At 39.4% G+C, this 24,972-nt stretch overlaps 1 protein-coding gene across 1 annotated transcript in view; it reads left to right on the top strand.

Annotated features, from left to right (window-relative positions):
- The window catches only part of LTN1 (listerin E3 ubiquitin protein ligase 1), a 42,523-nt gene extending 27,131 nt beyond the window's left edge, over positions 1–15,392 (top strand). Inside the window, exons 16-30 of the mRNA XM_034793307.1 lie at positions 486–687; positions 1,748–1,907; positions 2,161–2,265; positions 2,551–2,693; positions 5,199–5,334; positions 6,336–6,480; positions 7,522–7,735; positions 8,084–8,321; positions 9,261–9,335; positions 9,999–10,185; positions 11,772–11,943; positions 12,314–12,534; positions 13,353–13,547; positions 14,164–14,331; positions 14,852–15,392. Coding sequence (XP_034649198.1) covers positions 486–687; positions 1,748–1,907; positions 2,161–2,265; positions 2,551–2,693; positions 5,199–5,334; positions 6,336–6,480; positions 7,522–7,735; positions 8,084–8,321; positions 9,261–9,335; positions 9,999–10,185; positions 11,772–11,943; positions 12,314–12,534; positions 13,353–13,547; positions 14,164–14,331; positions 14,852–14,914 — 2,424 coding nt within the window. The 3' untranslated portion in view covers positions 14,915–15,392. The remainder of the gene's footprint in view (positions 1–485; positions 688–1,747; positions 1,908–2,160; positions 2,266–2,550; positions 2,694–5,198; positions 5,335–6,335; positions 6,481–7,521; positions 7,736–8,083; positions 8,322–9,260; positions 9,336–9,998; positions 10,186–11,771; positions 11,944–12,313; positions 12,535–13,352; positions 13,548–14,163; positions 14,332–14,851) is intronic.
- Positions 15,393–24,972: the final 9,580 nt, after the last annotated feature.

Genomic DNA, 24,972 nt, shown 5'->3' with positions numbered 1-24,972 from the left:
TTAGGGATACAGAGAGAAAACAGTGAAACTGACTGTCCTCAAAGTGCTGTCAAATAGGCAGAGTAAACTGAAAAAATCTATTTTTCCTTAACTACTGTCAAGGTATAATACTCATAGTATTACTTGCAACTATACCGTGTATATAATTTTCAGACATAAATGCAAGTTTGAAGTTACAAGTGTCTCTCTTTAATTTGGTTGGCAATATGATTGAAATTAGACAGAAAAGGATTTTAAATTTAGATTAGGAATCCCCCACTGATAACCTTGCTACAGCAATTAGACCTGTGTTGGGAATAGTTCTCCAGTTATGATATCTTTACTGGCTATTTGTTATAAACACTTGGGAATCTCAATGTGGGAACTTTAAGTGACATTGTAAGTAATTTTGAATTTGAAAAGTTACACAAATGCCTGTGCCTTTGTATTATTCTGTAAAAAATACACGTAATTGTAGACAGCTCCTTTCTTGTGTTTTGTTACAGTGGTTACACAAACCTCTTTTGGAAGGAAGACTGAGTGTGAACTGTGAGCACTCAGGAACAGAGGTTAAGCTATGCAAAACAACTAAACTTCCAAACCATCTGTGCACTGCAGCATTGTTAAGTAAAATGGCACTACTTATACAGGAACATGAGGTGGTGTTTGAAAACCACGATGCAGAGAGGAAGAAAATTGAAAATATAAGTAAGTAAGAATGTTAAAACTAAAGAGCAGTTGATTTTATAATGTAGTTGTGAACCAAATTGTATTAATTGGTGGAAGCAATTATTAATAAAAGGTTTGGAATATAGCTGACATTATTACTTTATCCTACATCTTTTACAGTTGTTGTTCTGATCCTGCTCTAAGTGCACAAGTATCTTTTAGTGTGGTGTTCATATATCTAGAACCCTTCTGGCCTTTCATTTTTTGCTTGTATTCATACTCTCTCAACTAACCTCTTAGCATACACTGAGGTAAAAATAGTTGTTCTTAAATACCGGCTATCCCAAAACACTGCCTGCTGCATGGTGAGCATACATGCAATGTAACCAGGCGTATTGGTACATACTTGAGTGTTAAGCATGAGATTGGAGACATTATTGCAACCACTTTTCTTATCCTCATCACTCCATCCGTACCTCCCTCTCGTTCAGTCGCTTTTACTTGTGAAGTGGCTTAATTATTTTCATGTTTTTAAATCAGATCTGACCATTGACATTATGCATTTTATGAAGTAGTGATGCCACTCCATGTTCTTCTTCTGTTGTTATTGAAGAGGAATGTAACTTCTCAGTGTGGTCCTTCATAAGAGGATGAAGAAGAAACAAACACACAGTAATTTAAGAACTGGTTTCTAACTTCAGACTGGGGTTATTATCTGAAATTCGGTCTTGACTGCCTAGTTTAGGAGCAGCGGTCAGGAAAATTAGAGCCAAGAAGAGGAAGAAAATATGAAGGTGTAGGAGAGGAGTCCCTAACTAGAGTCCTTTCCATGCTTTTTTGTTCGTTTTTTTTCTTCTCATTTTATTAGTGCCTAAGCATCTAGAATGGCTTAAATTAATCATGGATTATTACCTATTGTTAACTCCAAAGTACATTAAGTGTTGGTGCCAGGAGTCCAGCTCATTCCTCTCAGCACCTGAAGTCATGTGCGAATGTTGGCTTTTTTTGTGTTGTTACCAAGATACATGGAAATGTAAGCGCAGGCTCACCGCATACACCATGCTTATATTAAAACTGATACTTTTGTTTGTTTGATTAGTTGCAGAACTGCTATACTCTTTGCAGTGGATTGAAGAACTTGATGACCCTCCTTGTCTCCTCCTTGAATTTCTCAACATGCTTCAAGTAATCAGTATTACATATGAGGACTTAAGTGCATTTGGTAATACAACCAACCTTCTGCAAATATTATTTAGCAGGTAGGTACAGATTTAGAAAATACTTGAGGAAATATAACATTCCTGACTTATTCTGGCTTTGGCATTTGCACTAGAGAGATTATTACTTTTACTGATATGATCTATTACAGAGATCGCTTTTACTGATGTGATTTCATTTTGACTTCTTTCGTTAAGGTCTTTTCCTTGATATGTTCACATATGTAGGGTGTGTGTGTATGTGTACAATCTACATGTAAATTAAATAGTTCTTTTTTTCCTTTTTCTTCTGTAGATCAAAAGAGTGTGGAAGACTTTGGGCCTTAGCCATGGTTAGAGTGATCCATACAAAGAATATTGCATCCAGTGAAATAAAACAACTTTATAAGATGACAGAAGGGTATTCTAATACTACAATTCATAATTCCTTGTAGTTGTGAGTGAATGTTGTTGATACTGCGTTGCTACTGGTTCTGATGAATGAAATGTAGGATGGGTACTGTTTATCATTTATATATGCAGTGTAAAATAAATGCAATTTACTGTATATAAATGGCTTGAAAGAAGCAGAATATGAAATAATCCTTCTTTGATCCATGATCCCTAGGAGCCAATTTACATTTTCCTATAATAAAATGATCTTTGTTTCCCCGTTTCATTCTTGGCATCTTGTTTACATGAACAGGTTTTTCCCATTAACAGAAGGCAACTTACATACAGTTCAGAGCCTGTCTCCATTTTTACCCGAAGAAGAAAAGGAAGAACTAGTTATCCAGTGTACTGCTAAACTTATGACATGCATGCAAACCGAGCTCGTCAGTACTGATGGTCAGTAACATAACTATACACTCTTCAGCCAGTTTGGTTTATTAATTTAAGATGGGACTAATTTGTAATTAATTTATTCGTAGTAATGCTTCATAGACTATTGATAAGGCAACTGTTTACTACAAACAAATTGTTGTTAATGGAATGAAAATGCATTATCTTCAATTGTCAGCCTATTATGTCTTGATTATATGTTGTACCAACAGTTTTATAAACTATTAAGGACTGTTCTCATATATATAACTAAGTATTACCCACATGGCCCATCCAGAATGGGAAACAAATGACCCATGTCCAGATTTTTTTGGTATTTAGGCATAGCACTGCTCAGTGTTGCAGTATGAATTAATGTGATTTAGACTCCTAAGTGCCCTATGTCACTTTTGAAAAGGCGTAACTTTCTGAAAAATTACCATTTTGAGCCTAAACTTTTTATAGTTGGTTTCTGCCCAAAGAAGAATTGTGTGGGAGAGTATAAGCAAAATCCTTTCAGGTGTTTGAGTATGGTGTAGTTAAAATAAAAAACAAAACACTCTTCCTCCCTCTTCTTCCTTGTTTTCATTCATTTTTGGCCATGCTCTTATTGACCAAGCTACATAAAAACTTGATACTTGTCATGTCACTGTTTCTCAGTGAGGCGTATATCTCTTGCTGAATTTGAAAATCTTAGCATTGTCAAAACAAATTCATGACCATTTGGGCAAAACTGTGTTGTATCTTCAGGTGAGCACTTGCAAATAGACATATTGTAAAGGCTTTGTAAGTGTGAATTTTTAAACACTGGTTAAGGGGGAACAGTTGATCAGAATCTTGAATTTTCCTGCCCCATCAGATTTTTTATTTTCTGCACAACTAGTGTGTATTTGACTATATTATCATTGGGTTATACATTCAGTTAACATTTTCTGGGCTCTCTGTCTTTGCTTCTGAGACTGCATTTGGGCCACCAGGGCCTGACCTGGGAAATTTTAAGTAGATAACAGGGGAGTGGGTCCTCAGACTATTCCCTAGTTGTATAGGAGATCCCCATGTGTCTCTTCGGCACACTCCTCTGTGATTGAGGAGAATAGATTCCCAGTCAGCTCCGCTGGTCCACATGTCCCATTCTGCCCCATCCTATTTCTCCAAAGGGTCCTGGCCAAGGAATGTTTGCCCAGTTCTAAACATTTGTCAAGGAACGAGTTTCCCATTGAGTCTGTACTCTACTCACTGCATGAAAGAGCTGGTAAAGTTCTTGTAAATACAGCACCAGATCTTGTGTGAGGTGTATGCTCCTTGACGTGCACATATAAATGGTGCAGTTAATGGAATGCTCACGTCATTGGTATGGGTGCTTGTAAAAAATGTACCTATTCTCCAGAAGGTGTAGATGCATATTTTCTTCTTTCTTTTAAAATGGAAATTTAAATGGAAAAAATACATTAATGCAGTAATAAGGGTTCACAGTTAACATAAGTGTCAAGTTTCTGCATGTTGCACATGTGTAATATTTTATTTTCCAAATTATCTCATTAAATATATAGTTTAACCCAGGAGTGGGCAAACTACGGCCTGCGGGCCAGATCCGTCCCACGAGCTGTTTTAAGCTGGCCTGCGAGCCACACCATGCCGCTTGGCCCCGTTCCGGCCAGAGCGCAGGGTCGTGGCTGCACCACGCGGCTCAGCCCTGCTCCGGCGCTCCAGCCGGGGCGCTGGGTCAGGGGCCATAACACGCAGCTCCTGGAGCAGCCGCGTGGCCTGCTCCGGCTCTAGCAGGGTTGGGGGCTGCTCCACGCATAGGAGCCTGAGAAGGGACATGCTATTGCTTCCAGGAGCCGCTTGAGGTAACCGCTGCTCAGAGCCTGCATTCCTGAGCCTCTCCCCACGCCCGTACCCCAGCCCTGATCCCCCTCCCGCTCTTCAAACCCCTCAATCCCAGCCCGGAGCACCCTCCTGCACCCCAAACCTCTCATCCCCAGCCCACACCCCTACCCTACCCCTGATCTCCCTCCTGCCCTCCGAACCCCTCGGTCCCAGCCCAGAACACCATCCTAAACCCCAATTCCTCATCCCCAGCCCCACCTGAGACCACACCCCCTCCCGCACCCCAACCCCAATTTTGTGAGCATTCATGGCCCACCCTACAATTTCTATTCCCCGATGTGGCCCTTGGGCCAAAAAGTTTGCCCACCCTTGGTTTAACCTATTACTCTTTGTTTTGTGCTGCAAAGGATAAATGCGCTGTTGGAACCTGAGTTTGCATTTTTTAATCACTTTTATATTAACTGTGTAAATTTATCCTAGCATTTAATTGTAATACTGGATTAACTACCGAAAGAATAAGAGAAATCTAAATATTGTCCAGAATAAGTTTTTGTATGTTTGTATATGTCAGATACAAACAAAAAGTAGTAATTGGATATGCACTTTTCCTTTCCTGTGCTGGCATTGTCTTGTTAATAAATACATGAATATATTCAAGAGCATTCAACGTGTTATATGTGCTTTTTTACATATGTATTGTAGGAGCTTTTGGATATCTTGCCATTTTAAACTCCTGCTTACACAGTGGAAGCATTGATTGTCGAGAGCTCCTGCCTGGAATATTAAAAATCATTATGTCATGGAGAAATGATAATGAGGACAGCTTCCTTTTCAGCTGGTGGGTAACTTTGCTATAACTTAACATAGCCAAATCTTATTATGTATTTTAAAACAGTCTATTTAGAAGGACAAAGAGTTTAAAGATAAAAATCTATTTTTTAAAGTTCCCGTTCAGTACGACTACTTGGATGCTTGAAGTTAAGGACATGCATACGTCTTTTCAGGATTGGGGGTTACATCCGTGATGAAGAACCTTAATAAATAGCGGGATTTTCAAAAGGGTTGAGCGTCTAGCAGCTTCTGCATACCCAGCAGTTTGATGATCAGATCACTTATTTAGATACCTAAATAAAGACTTGGGAGGTGAATTTCAGGCACCTGTATTTTAGAAATCTGGGCCTGAAAATCTGACCAAAGTCTTAACATGCAGAGAAGAAATACTTTCATTTGTCTGAAGTTCATCCATCTTGGGTTTACTGAAGAGATCTGTGTAATGATGTCATGAAATGGGGACGAACTGGCAAGAGAATTTCATTGTGCCTGCATTATGCATTTAAAGTAGGCAATCGTTGTAGGTGTTTGTGTATCAATTCGTGCATTAACTTGTGGGATTTGCGCACCCAGGTGCTCACACTTGAAACTAAACTCTGTGATTCATTCATATATTTTATTGGCTACAGGAAATCATTAAATCTTGTAAACCCATGTTTAATTGTGTCCTGGAGTATAATGCAAACTGTAGTTTCAATTACTAAACTTACTGATTTACATTAGGTTATTATTTGAGCAAATAGATAAGTATAATGTGTAGCTGGTGGCCTGTCTAGAATCACAGAACTTCTTGTTTATTTGCGTGTTGGTTTATCTTGTTCCTGTTATGTAGACTTATTAGTTTACATAGGAACTAACCTCAAAGAAAGCAAGGATATTTTAAGCACTTAGGCAGATTCCAGTATAGAATATGAATTTGGCCTAAGAGGAAACACTAAGGCTAGAACAGAAATATTTTATTCCTCTGCATTAATGAGGTTGGTTTTAACTTCTGTACTTCTGTTTCAGCAATCTTAAAGAAGCAACGTCTCAGTTGCTTGGTTTCAATATAGAGATGATCCGTTACTTTCCACTGTTGTTAAAATATTCCACGTCTCCACTGATGGACAATGAGTGGGACTTCATAATGTGCTCCATGCTGGCTTGGTTAGAGGTAATATGATAAGCATCGTTGCTAAACAGTATATTGCATCCTGAAATAGGACTCTCAGAATGGACATTTGACACCTATTCATTTGACACTAGACTCGTATTTTTTTTCTTCTGTATTTAAAATAAGGAAGCTAAAGAACAGATATTTAAGCCTTAATACCTTTCTCTGTATGTTCTTATAGCAGCTTTCATCTGAAGGGTCTGAAAGTGCTTTACATAATATAAGTACAGGGGTTGCATCCTCTACTTTGGCTAGAAACATATTCATTTTACAGCAGTATCATTACAAACTGGAAGGATGGATGTTAATTTAAAGACAGTAGCCCAAAACATAGTGGGAGCCACATTTGTGGACTTGCTATATAGATGTATCATTTTAGAGGATTTTCAGTAGTTAGTTATATTACTTTTTGTGGATCTTGACAGAATAAAAATAAAAGCAGGAGCCCAATTTGAGGGAGGGGATTGATTTTTGTCCAAGGGAGTGAGCACCATTTTAGTAATTTCTGGTTGAATGTAAGTTTTCCACAATGCGGAAATGATTTAATGAATGAAGTTTTTATATTTGGGAGGGAACGGGGGTGCTTTTTAAACTCTGGTTTTGGCCTACTTGGCAGTGTAAGGTTTAGTGTTGCAGATACAGACATTACTATTTGAATCCACTTGGTGGCAGTTTCTGCCTACCATTATGTAACAGATTCTGTAAAAATGGAAACAATCCATTATTCTAAACCTTGATAAGAGCTGGGGAGAGTTATTGTATTTTATTTACTTTCGCTGGGATCCAGCAGAAGTTTCTAAATAACCTTGTGAGGTCAAATACCAGGAGCTTTGAAGTGGCGTGAGCACAGATTTGTCTTATTTACTAATTCTCACATAGTATATTTTGTAGAGATAACTGACGCTTGCTTTTCCATCAAACATCTTAAAGCACTCGATGAACTACAAATTCTATAGTGATCTATAACTCTGTATAAATGTAGTATAAAACAACTGTCTTAAAGCAGAGTGAGGACTAAGAAATTACTGCCATTTTTTCCAGACAACAAGGGAAAACCATTCGCTTTATCGTGTTCCACTGGTGCAAATTTTTGCCTGTGTCAGCTGTGACTTGGCTTCTGCCCTTAGTGCTTACTTCCAGGCAGCAACTCCTGAGGCTATCCAAAATCTTCCGATGAACCTGATCAGTGAATGGAAGGAATTCTTTTCTGAAGGCATTCACAACTTGCTGTTAACTTTGTTGGTAAAAGTTACAGGCAAGTATATGGCAAATGACAAGCAGGGTAGTAGCTTGATATGACAAGTGACCTGAGTAGAGGTATTTTTAAGTAGAATAGATGACAGACTAAGTTTGACTTTATTATATTGAGTGCTCTATTCATGTAGTTGTTAGACAGTATTTAACTAGCACATAGTGGATGAGCAACAATCAGTGAAAATATTTAAGGGATATATAATTACACTTCGATTTTTAATAATATTTAGTATTGGATAATTTAGATAAGTGGAAATAGTGTGCCTTAGTTGTCTGTGATTGAACCCACTTGTAACCATAACAAACTGAGCTACAAATGTAACTTGCTGTTTTTCTCCATTCTGAACAGGGGAAAGCAAAGATGCATCTGCAAAATCCTTTCAGAACTCTATACTGAAGTCCTTAGGTGAAGTTCTAACATACATTTCAAAGGACCAATTGTTGAACCACAAACTGCCAGCCAAGTTTGTTGCTGGCCAGAAAACAAACCTTCCAGATAACCTACAGACCTTGTTAAACACATTATCTCCATTGCTGCTCTTCCGAGCTAGACCTGTACAAATCACTGTCTACCACATGCTATATAAGTAAGGAATCAACCAGTGATCTTTCCCTCTCTGTTTTTAAACTCTGTAAAATTTTGCATTTTGAAATGTGAGGAGGCTAGTAAAATAGTTTTCCATTTGGAAAAATCGCTAAGTGGTAATTTATGTACATGTAGTGAACTTTGATATACATATATTCAGTGTAAATGCTGAGTAATTTTATAAATGTTTTAATTTTAGACTAATGTATTAACATAAAGGAAAAACTTTAGTAAAGAACATGAAAATGTAATTTGATTTTCTGACAGAATTGTGTTTGTGCTTTAACTATAGTATCAATATTCCTACAATCCAGGGTTGCCTAAGTGTTTTCAGTCTAACCCTGTGATTTCAGATATACATAGCTTTCCAAAACTTTTGTCTGTTGAGCTGAAATTTTCCTGACTTGGTCTCTGCCTGAAGGTAAATTTTACTAGAGAGTTTGAACCAAAACTCTTCAGACATTTGTGTATGAGGAAAGTGGGGAATAATTCTTCCTTATTCTCAAGATTCTTCTGAACTTTCTTTGGACAGCCCTACTGCCAGAAATTTGAAATGTGGTACATATACTTAGCTACCTTTCATGCTATTTGTAAGGTACATATGACCTGAAACATAGGCTCCATAGCAGCTTGTGCCTCTCATTTAGAGTGCCCTCAAAGGTCTGTAAAGGCTGATGTTAGGCTTGCTCAGAAGTATAGATGTTAGGACTTCTGAGTCCTCCTAAAGTAAAGATGAGTAAAGGGAAAAACTGAGCAAGTTTATGTGCCTTCTGGCACCTGTAATTTAAGCAACCAGTTTTGGATGTGTGTCTTATAGACACTGCACTAGTTTTAATAAATACATTGCCCACAAATTAATGCTTTTCTTGATATAAGAGATAAATGATGTAGGCAGTAAAAATGAAAACTGGTTCACTCCACCTTCCTCTCAACTCCACAGGTTAATGCCCGAGTTGCCTAAATTTGATGATGAGGATCTCAAATCCTATGGTGATGAAGAAGAGGAATCAGCATTGTATGTTGTTGTTGTTTTTTCTATTTTGACTTCAGTTCTGCATCTTTAAAGGGGATGGGCTGTTGCATGTCATGGGGTATAGCATCGCAAAAAGCAAACTTCAGGAGCAGTTAGTTCAGTATTATCACTTGCCTAGGTGGTAAGAATGGATTGTGCTTTCTATTGTGTTTATCCAGCACTAGCACACTGTGAGTTCTGCCCAAATGTAAGTTAAAGCAATTCAAATAAAGGCCCGAGTCCTTCGTTCAGATCCCCATAGTAGCATTCAATTTCTATATTCTGCTTTTCCTACCAGAAGTTAATGGGAGGTCTGCCTAGTTAAGGGGAGAGGAGTATTAAAATATAATACTGCTGTGCAGAACTGAGAAAAGTATTTCATAGAATCATAGAATATCAGGGTTGGAAGGGATCTCCTGAGGTCATCTAGTCCAACCCCCTGCTCAAAGCAGGACCAATCCCCAGACAGATTTTTGCCCCAAATCCCTAAATGTCCCCCTCAAGGATTGAACTCACAACCCTGGGAGAGCTTTTGATGTATTTACATGTTTGGTACTAAGAGGATGCTGAGCAGGCTGTAAAAAATAAAACCATTTTGTGTTCTAAGAAAGTTTTATTTTGTAAAATTCATCACTATGGCAAATATAATGCCTTATCATTCCATAGGTCACCACCTGCAGCTCTTATGTCTGTTCTTGCCACTCAAGAACTCTTTCTAGAAAACATCCTAGATTGCATTCCAGTTGGAGAGTATGCAGTTGTTCAGCCACTGAGCGAAGAGTTCTGCTTCATTTTAGGATATCTTCTCACATGGAAATTAATATTAACTTTCTTCAAGGCAGCTTCTTCTCAAGTATGTATTTAATGAATGTTTTTTCTCCCAGTGGGTTTTCTTTACACTCTTATCTGGCCAACGTCCTGGTTGTTTACATCTGGTCCTGAAGTTTCCTCTTAATATTTTTCTTCCGTTTAAGTATTCAATGGCTTCAGGCCTTCAGCTGATGCAGAATTAATGGTATTCTTTTTAGAACCCATCAACACTAAATACACTGATAGAACCCTCAGAGAATAGAGAATAGCGATCTCTTCTTTCCCTAGTGCTGAGCATTTCTTACACAGCACTAGTAGCTCTGCCATTACGCTAGCAGTGGAACTCATGTGTTTGACATGGCAGTGCAGAAAGCTGTTACTACACTGAGTAGTAAATATAATGCTTTAAGAATTTTATTAAAATATATAATTTGTAAGCAGTTTTAAGCAGCCTCATTGTCATTTTATTAATATTCTATTTATCCACCTTTTAAATGCTTACTTTACAGTATTTAGAAATCTTCCTCGACAGGAAGCAAGACATCACTGTAAAACCTGTGTATTAATGTCCGTTTAAGGAAAACAATCTTGCTGCAAGAGATACGTAATTTGAATTCAAACTATTGTTTGTAAATAGGAAGTCTTTAATTAAATATACAGCTGTGGTTAACCTTACTAGCCACCAGAAAACTTTTATGATTCAATCAGTAATCAATACCTGAGGGACATGGAACAGTATTTTTAAGGTAATGTGGTTGATAGTTCACAGTACAAGGTATATTGCGTACATTGCTATTCTTACAATTGATCTACTCTATGTATCAGTGACTCCTAATTTTAAATTTAGTATCATATTATAAAGTATCTAAATCCCATTTAAGAAGTTGTCCAAAATAATGTAATTTTTTTACTGTTAAAGGGTGATATAAACGGTATGACATTATACATAATATATACCAAAGTAAACCATTTGGATTCCTATTTCATTTGTGGCAATCACATTTGTAGGTATAGATGTAATGGAAATGAATTCTGTGTTAACAGCTCATTGGAAAGAAAGCTAAAACAACATTCTAAATTTAGATTTTTCCATTTCTCTTAGCTCATCTCGCCTATTCAAACACAAGATTGTTCCCTACAGTATGTTCTTGAGTTCTTGGTTTAGTCTAATTCAATAGCTTGAACCATGAGGCTTCCATCAGTTCACTTAAAAGATAGTAATAGACTTTGGTGTCAGAATGCTTTTCCAGATAGCCTATATGTTGGACTGCCCTAATCAGTTTATCTCCATGTATCTTACATGTAGATGTTTGTCTATCATAGGTATTTATATAGTCCTCATCACCATTAGTAGATGAGCACCTCACCATCTTTAATGTATTTACCCTCCCAACACCCCATTAGGTAGGGAAGTACTACCATTTCAAGATAGGAAACTGAGTTACAGACAGGCTTGCCCAGGGTCATACAGGAAGTCTGTGGTGGAGCAAAGAATTCAACCAGAGTCTACCAGGTCCCAGGCTAGTGCCCTAATCACTGGACCAACCTTCCTCTCTACATGTACATGTTCATATCAGAACAAGCTGCTTTTTATTAGACTCATACATACTTTATTTTTCCCCCCACCAGCTGCGGGCTTTATATTCACAGTACCTTCGAAGAACTAAGAATCTGAATAAACTTCTTTATCACCTGTTCAGGCTTATGCCAGAAAACCCTGCCTTTTCAGGGCCAGCTACTGAAGTCCCAGATAAGGATACAAAAACTTTCTTTACTGAAGAACTTCATTTAGGTGTCAAAGGTTAGTAAAAATGTATATGATATTTATTCACGCAGAGTAACTTCAGCCTTATTAAGGTTTTTTTGGTAAAATTTCAGCAAAATGAACACAACTTGGCAGAGCATTTCAGTTTAGACACAGCTGCTTTCTCCAAGGGAAAATGGTTCTGTTGAAGTTTTTCTGACCAGCTCTAAATCTGAATGTTCATAAGAAGGATAGCATTTATGGACAAGAGGGGTTGGGAATTTTTGGCATGCTTTCCATCGCCCGCAATAGGCTCTGTAATATAATCAAATTATTAAAATAATGCTCCTATAGGGATGGGGCAGAAACAATGCTATGTCAGCTATATGATATTTGACAAAATGTTTTTGATTTTCCCCCCCCCCAGATACAGCAGTGCTGTCATCTCAGATTCCACACTTGGCCTGCTCGGTGTATCATATGACATTGAAGGACTTACCAGCCATGGTTAGGCTTTGGTGGAATAGCTGTGAGAAACGGGTCTTCAATGTAGTAGATAAATTTACAAGCAAATATGTCAGCAATGTACTTTCTTTACAAGAAATATCTTCTGTGCAGACTAGCACACAGTTATTTAATGGCATGACGGTTAGTAAGGCCTTTATCTTCTCAAAAAGTTGTTTGTGAATTGTCTTGTAAAAATTGAAATATAAACTCTCCAATGTTTCTAAACCAGGCATTAAATACAGTAAGTTGTGTTAAGTGCCAGCTAGGTAAAGATCACTGAGAGAATATCAGTGGACTGGAACTATCACAGGATAGTGCTCTCTTGCCGTTGTGATTGGATTGAATCACTGACCCTGTAGAAGTCAACAATTTTGCCATTGACTTCAGTGGAGCCAGGATTTTACCCTAGACCTTTATCAAAATGCTGTAGTGGTCAAAGCAGAGATGTTGCTTTTTCAGAACCTGACTGATCCTCTGACAATGAATAAAACGACTTTATTTCTATTATCATAAATGATTGATAGTATAATTTCATTTGGTATTGGTTTAGTAGGATGACATTTGTTCGCTGTATAATTGCTGTCTTCCTGTATTTGGAATAGTGTAGAAAATCTTGGTGCATGTACTTCAGTCAGAGAGGTTACCCATATAAGTGCTGTTTTCTGCAAGACCACTATCAATATGGTACCTTCTGGCTAGTGTCTTTTTTTTTTTTTAATTTATCAGTGATTGTCAGCCATCTTTCAATCTGATTGGCTGATACCAGTTCTGTTTAGTTTGGCATGGCAAAGGTTGGCATTTTTCTTTAATGAAAATATTTGTCAGTCACTTGTTTTCCTGGTCCAAGCATATGCTGTAAATTATGGATCTTTCATGTAATATAAAAAGACTTGAGAAAGTGTACGTTTAACGTAAAGTGAGATCTCACCAGTCTTTTGAATGTTTCTGTTTTTCTATAGGTAAAAGCTCGGTCTGCTACTCGGGAAGTGATTGCTACCTATTCAGTTGATGATATATTCATTGAACTGATAATACAGCTTCCGCCAAATTACCCACTGGGCTCAATAACAGTTGAGAGTGGAAAGAGGGTTGGTGTGGCTGTTCAGCAGTGGCGCAATTGGATGCTACAGTTAAGCACGTACCTCACTCACCAGGTGAAGTTTTAGGCCAAGCCCTTGGTTTTGACAATTTAGGACATACAAACAGTGACACAAAAATGATAGAACAATCTTAGCAATATAGTGTTGACTGAAATGTAATACGAGGATCTACATCTATGGATGATGAACTATTACAGTCTCAAAACTTCCCCTAACATGAGACCCTTTAAAATTGGGTAGGTTGGTAATTATAGAAGTCACTCTACACTTGTGATTATAAGAAACTAACAAAAGGATTAATGTAAATAGCTTTATAAATGCTCTTAAATGCACACTGTCCACTACAAGTTCTGTAGAGAGGAACATGTCTGAAATCTGAAGGATCTGTTATAGGATACTGTCCATTGTAGTTGAAATACATGGCTTTATTTGATTATATACATTAAAATTGTACGTTTAATCTCTTTACCACACCCTTCATAAATAGCATGTCATCTTAGATTAATTTTTCAGGATAGGGTCCAAGTCCCACTATGTATGTATACAACACCTAGTACAAAGGAGCCTCGATCCTGCTTGGGGCTTCTGGGTGTTACTAGAATAGAAATAAGAGATGTTCTAAAATGTTAACACATCACTGATTGCTGTTGTGACTCTTTCCCTCTGTTAGAATGGAAGTATTATGGAAGGCTTGGCTTTGTGGAAAAATAACGTGGATAAACGGTTTGAGGGCATTGAAGATTGCATGATCTGTTTTTCAGTCATACATGGTTCCAATTATTCTCTTCCCAAAAAAGCCTGTAGAACATGCAAGAAAAAATTCCATTCAGCCTGTTTGGTAAGTACCCAGAGGTGGTCTTGTGTACGTTTGTATTTTGCCTAAATTTAAAATCTGGTTCAAATTGCAGTATGTAAGCTATATTAGAGCTGACAAAATGGTAATCATGAGTATATCAGAAAAGGTTGATGTCTGTATTGCCATACAAAAGAAAATTACTGCTTCTCTAACAATATAATTCCAGGAGAGTTCTCACTTGTGGATCCTACCTTCTTAAAATGAGACCAGACAACAGGGAGAATCCTGGATGGTATCTTTCAGAAACTAATGTTTTGTTTTATATTTGTATTTCATATGACTTTGCTTCTGCTAGGGGAAGTTGCTTATCACAGCTTATTGGAAAAATAACTTTTACTAGCCTTTTAGTATTTGGTAGCCATCTTCACTGGCAAGTTATATGTCACTATATCTGATGAACACTTTCATTCAGTTTTGTTTGACAGGTGTAAGGTTTTAAGTGTAAAGCACTTTTAAAATTCATCATATGTTCACATTTTAAATGTTTCTATTTCTCTTTCAGTACAAATGGTTCACATCTAGCAACAAATCCACCTGCCCGCTTTGTCGAGAGACCTTTTTTTGAAATATAATGTTCTTCTCCCTCTTCAATAAAATGAACAGTGTAGTAAATGAAGAGGAGGCACTGGTCCTGTCAAGAACTGTACGTTGAAGGAAGCCAACTTTTTGGAAATAATATCAGAATTATCTTAAATTGCTTGACTAAAGGGATGATCCATGTTGATCTCTGGACTGTGTTATTGTAAAGAGTTCTGAAACACTTCTTTGATATAAAAGAAAATATATGTAAGAATAGTTTATTTTAATTTGTATATTTTTTAAAATGTTAAAGTATTCTAAAAATTCAGAGGTGATTTCAATAGTTATGTTTGCACCAAAGTAGTGTTCAGCTACAACTCAGTCAATTAAACCTACCTAGGTACAATCCAACATACTGTTATGCACTTAAGCAGGATGGTGCCTCTAATTTTATAGGTGAATTTAGTGTCGGTGGCGTGAAGATCTGAATTTCTGGAACCATTAAATTTGAATTTCTAAATCTTCTCATATTTGAATTATTAGCTGCAGCTGCTATTGCATTAAAGTTAATTTAAAGCATACGATAAAACATCGGTGGTAATTTAATATTAAAGCCTGATCTGAAATACAAGGTAATCTAAAGTATTTTATAAACTGAACGTTAATAGGGTAACCCGATTTTTTGATTTCTAAGATTAAAAAGTTCAGCAGGTAAAGTCAGAGAGAGAAGTTAGAGAAGAGGAAGGATGCCAACCAGCTGTTGTGCTCTCATTATTGCTGCTTTCTTTATCTGCAGTTGGTGAAAACCTTAACATGTTAATGAAACTTTATGCTCCACTGCCATTCTCCAGTGATCATAGGGATTTAGCTTTATAACTGAATTTAAAATTGTTTCACTAGTAACTTCCATTCATATAAGTTGTCTTTCCAGAGAAACATGCACAGAACATATAGCCCATTTCAACTGTGAAGCCATGTTGCTTCGTGTGTTAAATATTTGGATCTGTAAAGTCACACAGTACAAAGGGAGAAATAGGCCTATTATGTCAGTGTTTCTAAGCCTTTGGGATTGTGCTGTTATTCTTTGTCTTTTGGCCAATGGATTTTCTGGGAGGAAAAAAAAAAAAAAAACACACCCTAAATTTTAAGTGACTTGTGCTTTAGGTATCCAGTTAGATGGACCTTTTAAAGGGGCCTGATTTTCAGAGAGTGAGTGCTCAGCCTTGTCTCAAAACCAGGCCCTTTCAAGGTGGGCACCCAGACTCGCTTGTAGCTTTTGAAAAGACACGCCTACATGTATTGTAGGTGCAATAGATCAGTAGTGCCAGCACTAAGCTGCTAATGGAGAACTTCTGCATTTTAATTATCTTTTTTTAAAGAAAGCAAAAGGTGGTATTTTAACATCAATTTGAAAAAACATATTAAAGGGAAACAATTTGTTTCCATAATTTTGATACTTTAGCAGAAAGGCTTCTCAAATGTTTATAGTAATTTATTAAATATTAATCATTTAGTCTAAATGATTATTTATTGCAGCTTAGGAGACAACTTCTGCTGGATAAATGAAACAGCTGGACAACTTCATCAGTTAGCTGCCACTATCTGGTGAATTGCATCTTTCATAGAAAGCTTTAAGTGGCTTGCAAGTTGGTTCTGTTAGGTATCCTATAGTCCAGACTTCGGTAGTGGGAAGCAGTGCCTTTCTTCTCCAAAATATCTGGATGTGACAACTCTTTTTCTAGCCAGTGCATGTCCTTTGGTGAGCCACAATTGTTTAATCTCTTGCACTAACAATTTTTGAAAGAGGATTAACCTTAAGCCATTGGCAGAATAACTGTAGAGCAGAATATGAAATGTAGGGTCTTGATCTTCAAGTCACTGCTACCTCTAAGGGTGAAGTCCTGGCCCCACTGAAAATGGCAAAACTCATTGGCTTCAGTGGGGCTAGGATTTCACCCCAATTTATACCAGTTGCCTACAGAATGTATGCTCTGCCACGTTTTACTACAAATGCTTGAGTTACACAATATGAAGATGAGTAACATCCATTGTCCTAGTTATAACCACGTCTAGCAGTTCTAATCCCATTTTATCAAAATATCTCAAGGACTGAGAACAGTCTGTTGTTAAGCTGGACCCCCATAGTTTTTTCTAACTTTAAATGCATTATTGTCAATTGTTGTAGTTCAGCGTCAGTCACAATTGAGAGATGGGATATTTCTTCATCACGTATATAGTGATGTGGTGTCAGTCACCTGGAATTGCAACTGCAGGCCTCCCTCTCACCCCAGAAATATGGCAGAAATGACCTATAAATAAGGCCCTACCAAATTCACGGCCATGAAAAACGCATCACAAACCATGAAATCTGGTTTCCCCCCATGAAATCTGGTCTTTTTTGTGCCTTTACCCTATACTATACATTTGGGGGTCCTGAGCCAAAAGGGAGTTGTGGGGGGGGGTGTCAAGGTTATTTTAGAGGGGTCATGGTATTGCCACCCTTACTTCGGTGGTGCCTTCAGAGCTGGGCAGCAAGAGGGCAGCAGCTGTTGGCCAGGCACCTAGCTCTGAAGGCAGCGCTCCGCCAGCAGCAGCGCAAAAGTAAGGGTGGCAATTCCATACCATGCCATCCTTACTTCTGCACTGCTGCTTTCAGAGCTAGGCGGCCAGACAGTGGCAGCTGCTGATTGAGGGCCCAACTCTGCAAGCAGCAGCACAGAAGTAAGGGTGGCAATACCAGACCATGCCATTCTTTCTTCTACGCTGCTGCTGGTGGTGGCTCTGCCTTCAGAGCTGGGCTCCTGGCCAGCAGCCGTCGCTCTCCAGCTGCTTAGCCTTAAAGGCAGCGCTTCCACCAGCAGCAGTAAGGGGAGCAGTACCACAATCTCCTCTACAGTAATCTTGTGACCCCCCCGCCCCCCAACCTCCTTTTTGGGTCAGGACCTCTACTTTTACAACACCATGAAATTTCAGGTTTAAATAGCTGAAATCATGACATTTATGATTTTTAAAGTCCTATGACCTTGAAATTGACTAAAATGGACCGTGAATTTGGTAGGGCCCTACCTATAAACACTAGGCCACATCAAAGCGGTGTTCTATAGGTGATGCAGCATTTATAGGCTCTTCAGAGGGTGAATTATGCCCTGCCTGTTCACAGCTAGCCAACCCTTGCAGTGCCACAGTAAGCAGACAGTAAGGTTAGGTCCTCACCTTGGCCCAGAGAGCTGTAACTCCAACACAAGAAAACTGAGCAGAGGCAATGGAATATATTTGGGAGAGAATCCAAAGATGAGCAATTCACCATCTGGCCAGCTCGGGGGGTAAATGTCAGGGTAGACATGATGCAGTAGGGCTCCTACCCAGCTTCCCTTCTCTCCACTATGAATCAGAGGATTGTCACAACGAGACCCCATCCAATGAGGATTGGGGGGGGAGAACAGGGAGACATATCTAGAGGGCAGAAGGTACTAAATAGCTGCAAGTTACCACTACCTCTGTTGTGTAGCAATTCCTGCAAAGCAGACACACAGGGCCAAAAGCGTAAGAAAAAATGTAAATCTTACCCAGGTATTCATCCTCTGATTTCACTATCTCTACTGTGGAAAGAGCGCTCTCAGATTCAGGCTCTGAGAAGGGCTTAGAAAAAAAAGCAGCAAAGGTTTTTTTTCCCTTGATAAGTTTGACAATACGTGCAGAAAGGTTGCATATGCCATCCAGATCCAACTCTGGAACAAGCACCTGAGAACAAGTCTGAGGACAAATATCTTCTTTCCAAATCACTGCCTGAGCCAGCAATCCTACTGTACCCATCCTTAGAAGATGTGATCAAGGAGGAATAGGAAACCCTTGACAAGGGTAAGCGCATAAGCAGGTATGTACTTAGCTACTATAAGTTGCAAGAACCAAAAACTGCCATCACAGATATACCAACGATCAATGCTGTGCTAGCATCATTAGCAAAAGTATATGATAATTCCATCCAAAAGGGATTTCTTTCCTGAAGATATAAATGATAGATAGGCAGAAGTCAGCCACAGAAGGTATTTCAAGGCTTCTTGGTAGACCTTGGAGTGTCCTAGGCCACTGCCTGTTTTGTAAGAGCCATGCTGTCCTGGCTGTATAACTATAAGGCCAGGGAAGACAAAGGACCATTATAACTTCCAGCTTACTGTTAGAAAAGAACCCTAGATCCAGTCTTTGTGGCAGATGCATCAATGGATGCAATGAGATCCTTAGCCAATGTCATGGCAGCAAGCTTAACAGCTGGGTGCTATATCTGTCTATGCCCATAGATGCACCTTCCAAACTAATCCTGTGCTCATCTAAATTCAGAGACACTGCTGTTTGGGGAAAAATTGGATAACGCAGTAGTAGAAAACACTACCAAAAAGGACCAGTTCCACCCTTCCACTTCCCACACAGTGCCTTGAGAAGGGACAACAAGCCCAGCAACAAACAGAAATTCTCCTGTTTTGTCCATACTCACAAAAATACCAGGGGAAAGAGAGCAGTTCACCAGGAAAAAAACCTGGAACTGCAGACCAAGTGCTAGCCACCTCTCAGGTTTTGGTATGACAAGGAATAAATGTGCCTCTGCCCAGATCTGAGTCTAGGAAGCAGAATTTCCCCACAACTCGGGGGTCTCTATCGAACACAGACAAGTGGGTGATATGAGAGAGGTAATGGAAGGTTGCAGCTTCTCACTGGAACTAAGGGCCGCACCTCTTCCCTTCTTCATCCAATCCCTCATCTCAAGCAACCATCAAATGTGAACTGGCGTGAAGTGAAATCTCACACCTCCTAGCCCTAGGAGCAATGTAAAAGGTACCCTGAGAAGAGAAGTTCTTAAGGCTATACTCCATATACTTCATCATCCAGAAGCATATAGAGCATGGCAGAGGATTTCAGAACTGTCCTGGACCTCAAACATCTCAACAAATAGATGAAGAAAACAAGATTCCAAATGGAAACCCTAACTTTGGCGGAACTTCCTTGCCTCAGAGGACCTAGCAGATGATCTACACATAGCTATATGTACGTGCTATTGCCGTCTACTGAGATTTGCATATGGCACAAACAAATGGAATACTCTGATATACTTCACTGAGAGGAACAACGAAAAACCAGTAAAATTAGATGGTATAAAGAAAGTCTGTACAACAATTCAAATACCTCCATTCAGTGTTGAGCCGTGATGGGAATGTGGATGCAGATGTTAGGAGCTGCATGAAGAGCATTTGCTGTAAATGGATGGAGCTGATGCAATTTGCTCTGATCAGAATATGCCAAGTAAATGAAATAGCAATGTGTATAAGATCACGATTAGGAGCTCCATGATTAAGGATATGTTTTAGTCACTGGTATTTTTAGTAAAAGTCATGGACAGGTCACGAGCAGTAAACAAAAGTTCACAGCCCTTGACCTGTCCATGACATACTATATATCCCTAACTAAAATGTGGGCGGGAGGGACGGGGGTGCTCTGGGGAGGGTGATCTGGGGGCACTGTGGGTGCTGGGGGGGGGGGGTGGCGCAGGACCCCCGCTGGTGCTGGAGAGGAGAGGGGTGGGCAGCATGTGGCCCAGGACCCCTACTAGTACTGGGGGAGAGGGTTGGTGGGGCTGCCAGACTCCCTTCCTGGCTCTGCGTGTCCCTGCAGCTCCCACACTGGCTGCTGCAGAAGTCATGGAAAGTCACAGAATCCATGACTGACATGCAGCCTTATCCATGATGTATGGGTGGGAATGTTGGCCAATGCAGAGAGAAGCAAAAACTACTTCACATTGCCAAAATGAGAATGCTCAGTTGCATGCTGGGTAAAAGGAGAGCTGATAGGCTATGCAATGAAACAGCATGAGGCATGATTCAGATAGCCCCCATGACAGAAAAGCTGAGGGAGTATCAACTGAGATCTCTAGGTAATTTGAGACTAGATCTGAGATATGTTGGCCAGAGAGTACAAGACCACGTAGTCACAGGAGAAAGACCACAAGGAAGACCTAGAAAAACGTGGTTTGAGACGTTGAAGGAGGACAGGAAGGCTGGCATCAGGTTGGAAAACGCACTTGACAAAAGTGCTCGCAAAGAACAAGAGCTGCTGACCCCAGTTGATGGGACAAGGTAAAGATGAAAAAGACATTACTACCAACACAAAACTCTGCCATTTGTCCTTGTCTTTACCAAGGTGCTGGTGGTGGGCATAGCTAGACTTGGGGCACTCACTTGATTCCGTTCCTGGATGACATTTTGATCAAAGCTCTGTCCAAAGTAGCCGCTCACAGGACCACAATCCAGACACAGACTGCTTTAAGATCAGTTTCATGATAAACATCAATGAAATACCACAAGGATAGCTCAACTGGGAGTGGACACAGGCACTTCTATAGCAAAAGTCTACCCATCAGTGGACAGATTCCAGAAAATTCAGAACCTAACATATACAGTATGTTGATAAGAAACACAAGGTCAGCTATAGCTCAGTGTCTGCATATACTGGGCCTGCTGTTTTCACATATAGTAATTACTCCTTGGGCAAGATCCCACATCAGGTGTCTCCTGACAGTATGGAACCATTCACTGGAATACAGGATCAGGTGCGGGTCCCAAGCCAGGTACTGGACTCCCTCAGATGGTGGGTAATCCCAAGGAACATCTGAAAGAGTTTACCCATGTACCTTCCAGACCCCTGGGTACTCATGCCAAATGAGGAGGAGGAGGGATAGCTCAGTGGTTTGAGCATTGGCCTGCTAATCCCAGGGTTGTGAGCTCAATCCTTGAGGGGATCACTTAGGGATCTGGGGCAAAAATCAGTACTTGGTCCTGCTAGTGAAGGCAGGGGGCTGGACTAGATGACCTTTTGGGGTCCCTTCCAGTTCTATGAGATGGACTTATAATAATATATGGCGATATACCTATCTGGGACACAACAGCACAAGGCACTTGGAGCTCCATCGAAAGGAATCAGAGCATTAATTTCCAGGAGTTCAGAGATGTCAAGCTAGCCCTATAAAGTTTTCAGAGCCACGTCAAGGGCATCTACATTTTGATCTAGTCAGATAACATTATCACTGTGGCATATCTTAACAACCAAGGGAGAAGTTGGAGCTCACTTCTACTCATATATGCAATGTAGATAATGGAAGGGGCAGAAAAAAAACTCTTTTCCATAAGAGCAATATACACAAAGGGACAATTGAACCTGGAGGCAGACTGGCTCAGCAGATGCACAGTCAACAACTCAGAACGTTGTTTCAACCAGGAAAACTTCAATCTGAACTGACAAACGCAGCATCCAAGCAGTTGACCTGTTTCCCAGTTGCAAAAGCAAAAAGCTGTTGAAGTACTTCACCAAAGGAAGCAAATGCCAGGTTGCTAGGGATGGATACTCTCTTACAGATGGCTACAAAACCTGCTTTACGCATTCCCGCCACTTCCCACTACTTGGAAAGATGATTCAGAAGATAAAGTGAGCAGAAGCAATGGTGACAGTTTTAGCTCCACACCGGCCAAGGAGACCATGGTTTTCAGATCTGGTAGACTTGGCATTAGGATCCCCACACTGCATTCATCAGAGAGACCGGATATCCTTCATTAAGGTCCTCATCTCTATCCAGATGCAGACAGTTCACAACTGACAGCATGGCTACTGAGAAGGAAACAATCATGTTTGGACTACCCACCAAAGTGATTGCGAGACTCCTCTCCTCCACACAGATTTCAATACTAAAGGCTTACTCCTCCATCTGTACAGGAGGTAGTAGTGTCAGGAAAACAACAAAACCCCCAGGGACCTGATGTCCCAGCTATTCTGGACTTTCTTCAGGACAGCACAGACAAGGGATTCCAGCCCAGCACCATAGCACGCCAGGTGTCAACCATAAGTAGGATCTTACACGCAGTGTCCTTGGGTTCCTTGGCAGACAATCCTCAAGTATCCAGATTTCTCCGAGCAGTCAACTGGCCAGAGCTGCAATCAGACCAATATTTCCTAAATAGGACCGACCACTAGTGCTGAAAGCCCTGACTAAACCTTTTGAACCATTGACACTGGTCACACCATTGTACCTATACATCAAAACCTGTATTCGGTTGCTATCATGTCTGTGAGATGAGCCTCGGAGTTAGCAGCATTATCCATGAATGAACATTGGTGTATGTTCCATGATGATGAGATGGTGTTCAGGACCCCAGAGCCTTGCTTGCCAAAAGTAAACTTACCTTCCCATGACTCACAGGAGGTTGACCTCCCATCCAAACCCACAGCAGCCTACAGAAAATCTGTGGCATAATTTGGATATTTGCAGAGCACAAAAGATCTATCTTGAGTGCTATCAATCAACAAGATCAGGCCCCTTGTTTGTCTACTTTCACACAAAGTCCAAAGGGCAACAGGTCTCCAAACTGTCTTTAGCCAGAAGGATCAAGTTATGTATTGTAGAGGCATACAAGGCATCAAGTAAACCTGTTCCTGATGGAATCAAGGCACATTCCACAGGATCTTCATGCGCACAGAGACTGTGCTTCCACTCAGGGTATCTGCTGAGCAACAACATAGTCTTCAATTAAAACCTTGATTAGACATTATAAGGTGGCCTCTTTTACTATATGCAGTGATCCAGAAATAATTTGCCATTTTGATAATTAATTTTGGGGGAGGACTTTCTCTCTCATTCTACTACCTTACCCCTTCCTTTCTTACCCAATAATTTCATTTCTGCTAGTAGTGTCTCCCATAATTATACCCTCTCTGGATGGCTTTGTAGCAAAGGGACAAAATTAAATTTTTATATCTACAGTTTGTCGGCCACTTAGCCTACTGTTCATAGGTTTACTGGCTGGCATTGAAACTGTTGTTACTCATCATTCTATGAGTTTTTATACACATTTGGAATAAATAGTTTGGTGTAAGCTGGAGATGGGAGCTTGATCAGTAAGAGCAGCATTATAGCATTGAACTGCAGGCAGGAGAGGAATAGCCCATACTTCTCAGAATTGTGGGAGACTCCGCTAGCAGAAAGGAAATTATGGACTAGAAAACTTGCTATTCTTGAATATATAAGTAGAGCCCTTTGTTTTCAGTTTTTATTTTATTTAATTTTTCCTGGCAACTAAGTATTACCACAAAAACACAAGCAAGTGAAAATCAGCACAAAAAACTATTAATAACTTTTCTGGGTAAATAATGGGGTTTATTGTGGTGGACAGAAAGTCAGGGGGGAAAAGTATTCAGTATATTAATGCTTTGAATTTCGTTCATCAACGTGGTTTGCAGCAGAACTAAAACAGAACTCAAAACACAATGCCACCTGTGAGTTTAAGAAAACAAAATTTTTCATTTGAATAAACAGTTTACTGTTGTAGACTTGGAATTATTAGCCTATAAATATTTACTTTTAATAACTGGGCCACACCATTTGCAGCGCATACCCTCAACTTCATCCTTTTCTCCTGTTTTTGTTTTTTTAAAAACTTTCAAATACTTCCTTGTGTTCTGAAATGTATTCTGATATAGATTTTTTTCTTCCCATTTTAGTGTGTCAAATCTTTAAACCGTTATCTGCTAACAGCTTGCAATGTGTATGTGGTGGACGTGAGATTCATCAGTACGTTCAGATGCACACAAACTTCAGAGCTTGCGTGTGTGCCTGTTTGTTTATTGTCTGTATCTTCTTGACTAATACATAGCCTTACTTCAACAGGCAGCTTTGCATATACACACAGATGTATGTATTTTCCAACAAAACAAGTTATTTTTTATATATTTGAATGATACAAAAATAGGGTGAAAATCAGAAAAAAAAAGTAATACTTTTTGTAAAACCCAGGAATTTTTCCGTAAAAATCGGTTTAAACTGAAAATGAAGAAGCTTAAATATAGGGAGATAATCAGACCATACAAGTCTCCATCCCATACATTTTATGGTGCGTTAATATAAGAATGGTATCATACCATAGTCATATATGGACGTGCTTCATAAAGAACTGTCACTTGTTAGTTTTCTATACTGTGACAGCCAGGCTCTACTGAAAATACTTTTTAACTAAACCTTCCTTTTTATAGTCTAAAAAAAGTCTCTACCCTAAAAGAATTTTGTAAAATTGA

This window comes from Trachemys scripta, chromosome 1 (genome assembly GCF_013100865.1).
Source record: "Trachemys scripta elegans isolate TJP31775 chromosome 1, CAS_Tse_1.0, whole genome shotgun sequence".
Taxonomy (NCBI): domain Eukaryota; kingdom Metazoa; phylum Chordata; order Testudines; family Emydidae; genus Trachemys; species Trachemys scripta.
The sequence above is the reverse complement of the archived record's forward strand: the minus strand, read 5'-3'. Positions and strand labels throughout refer to the sequence as shown.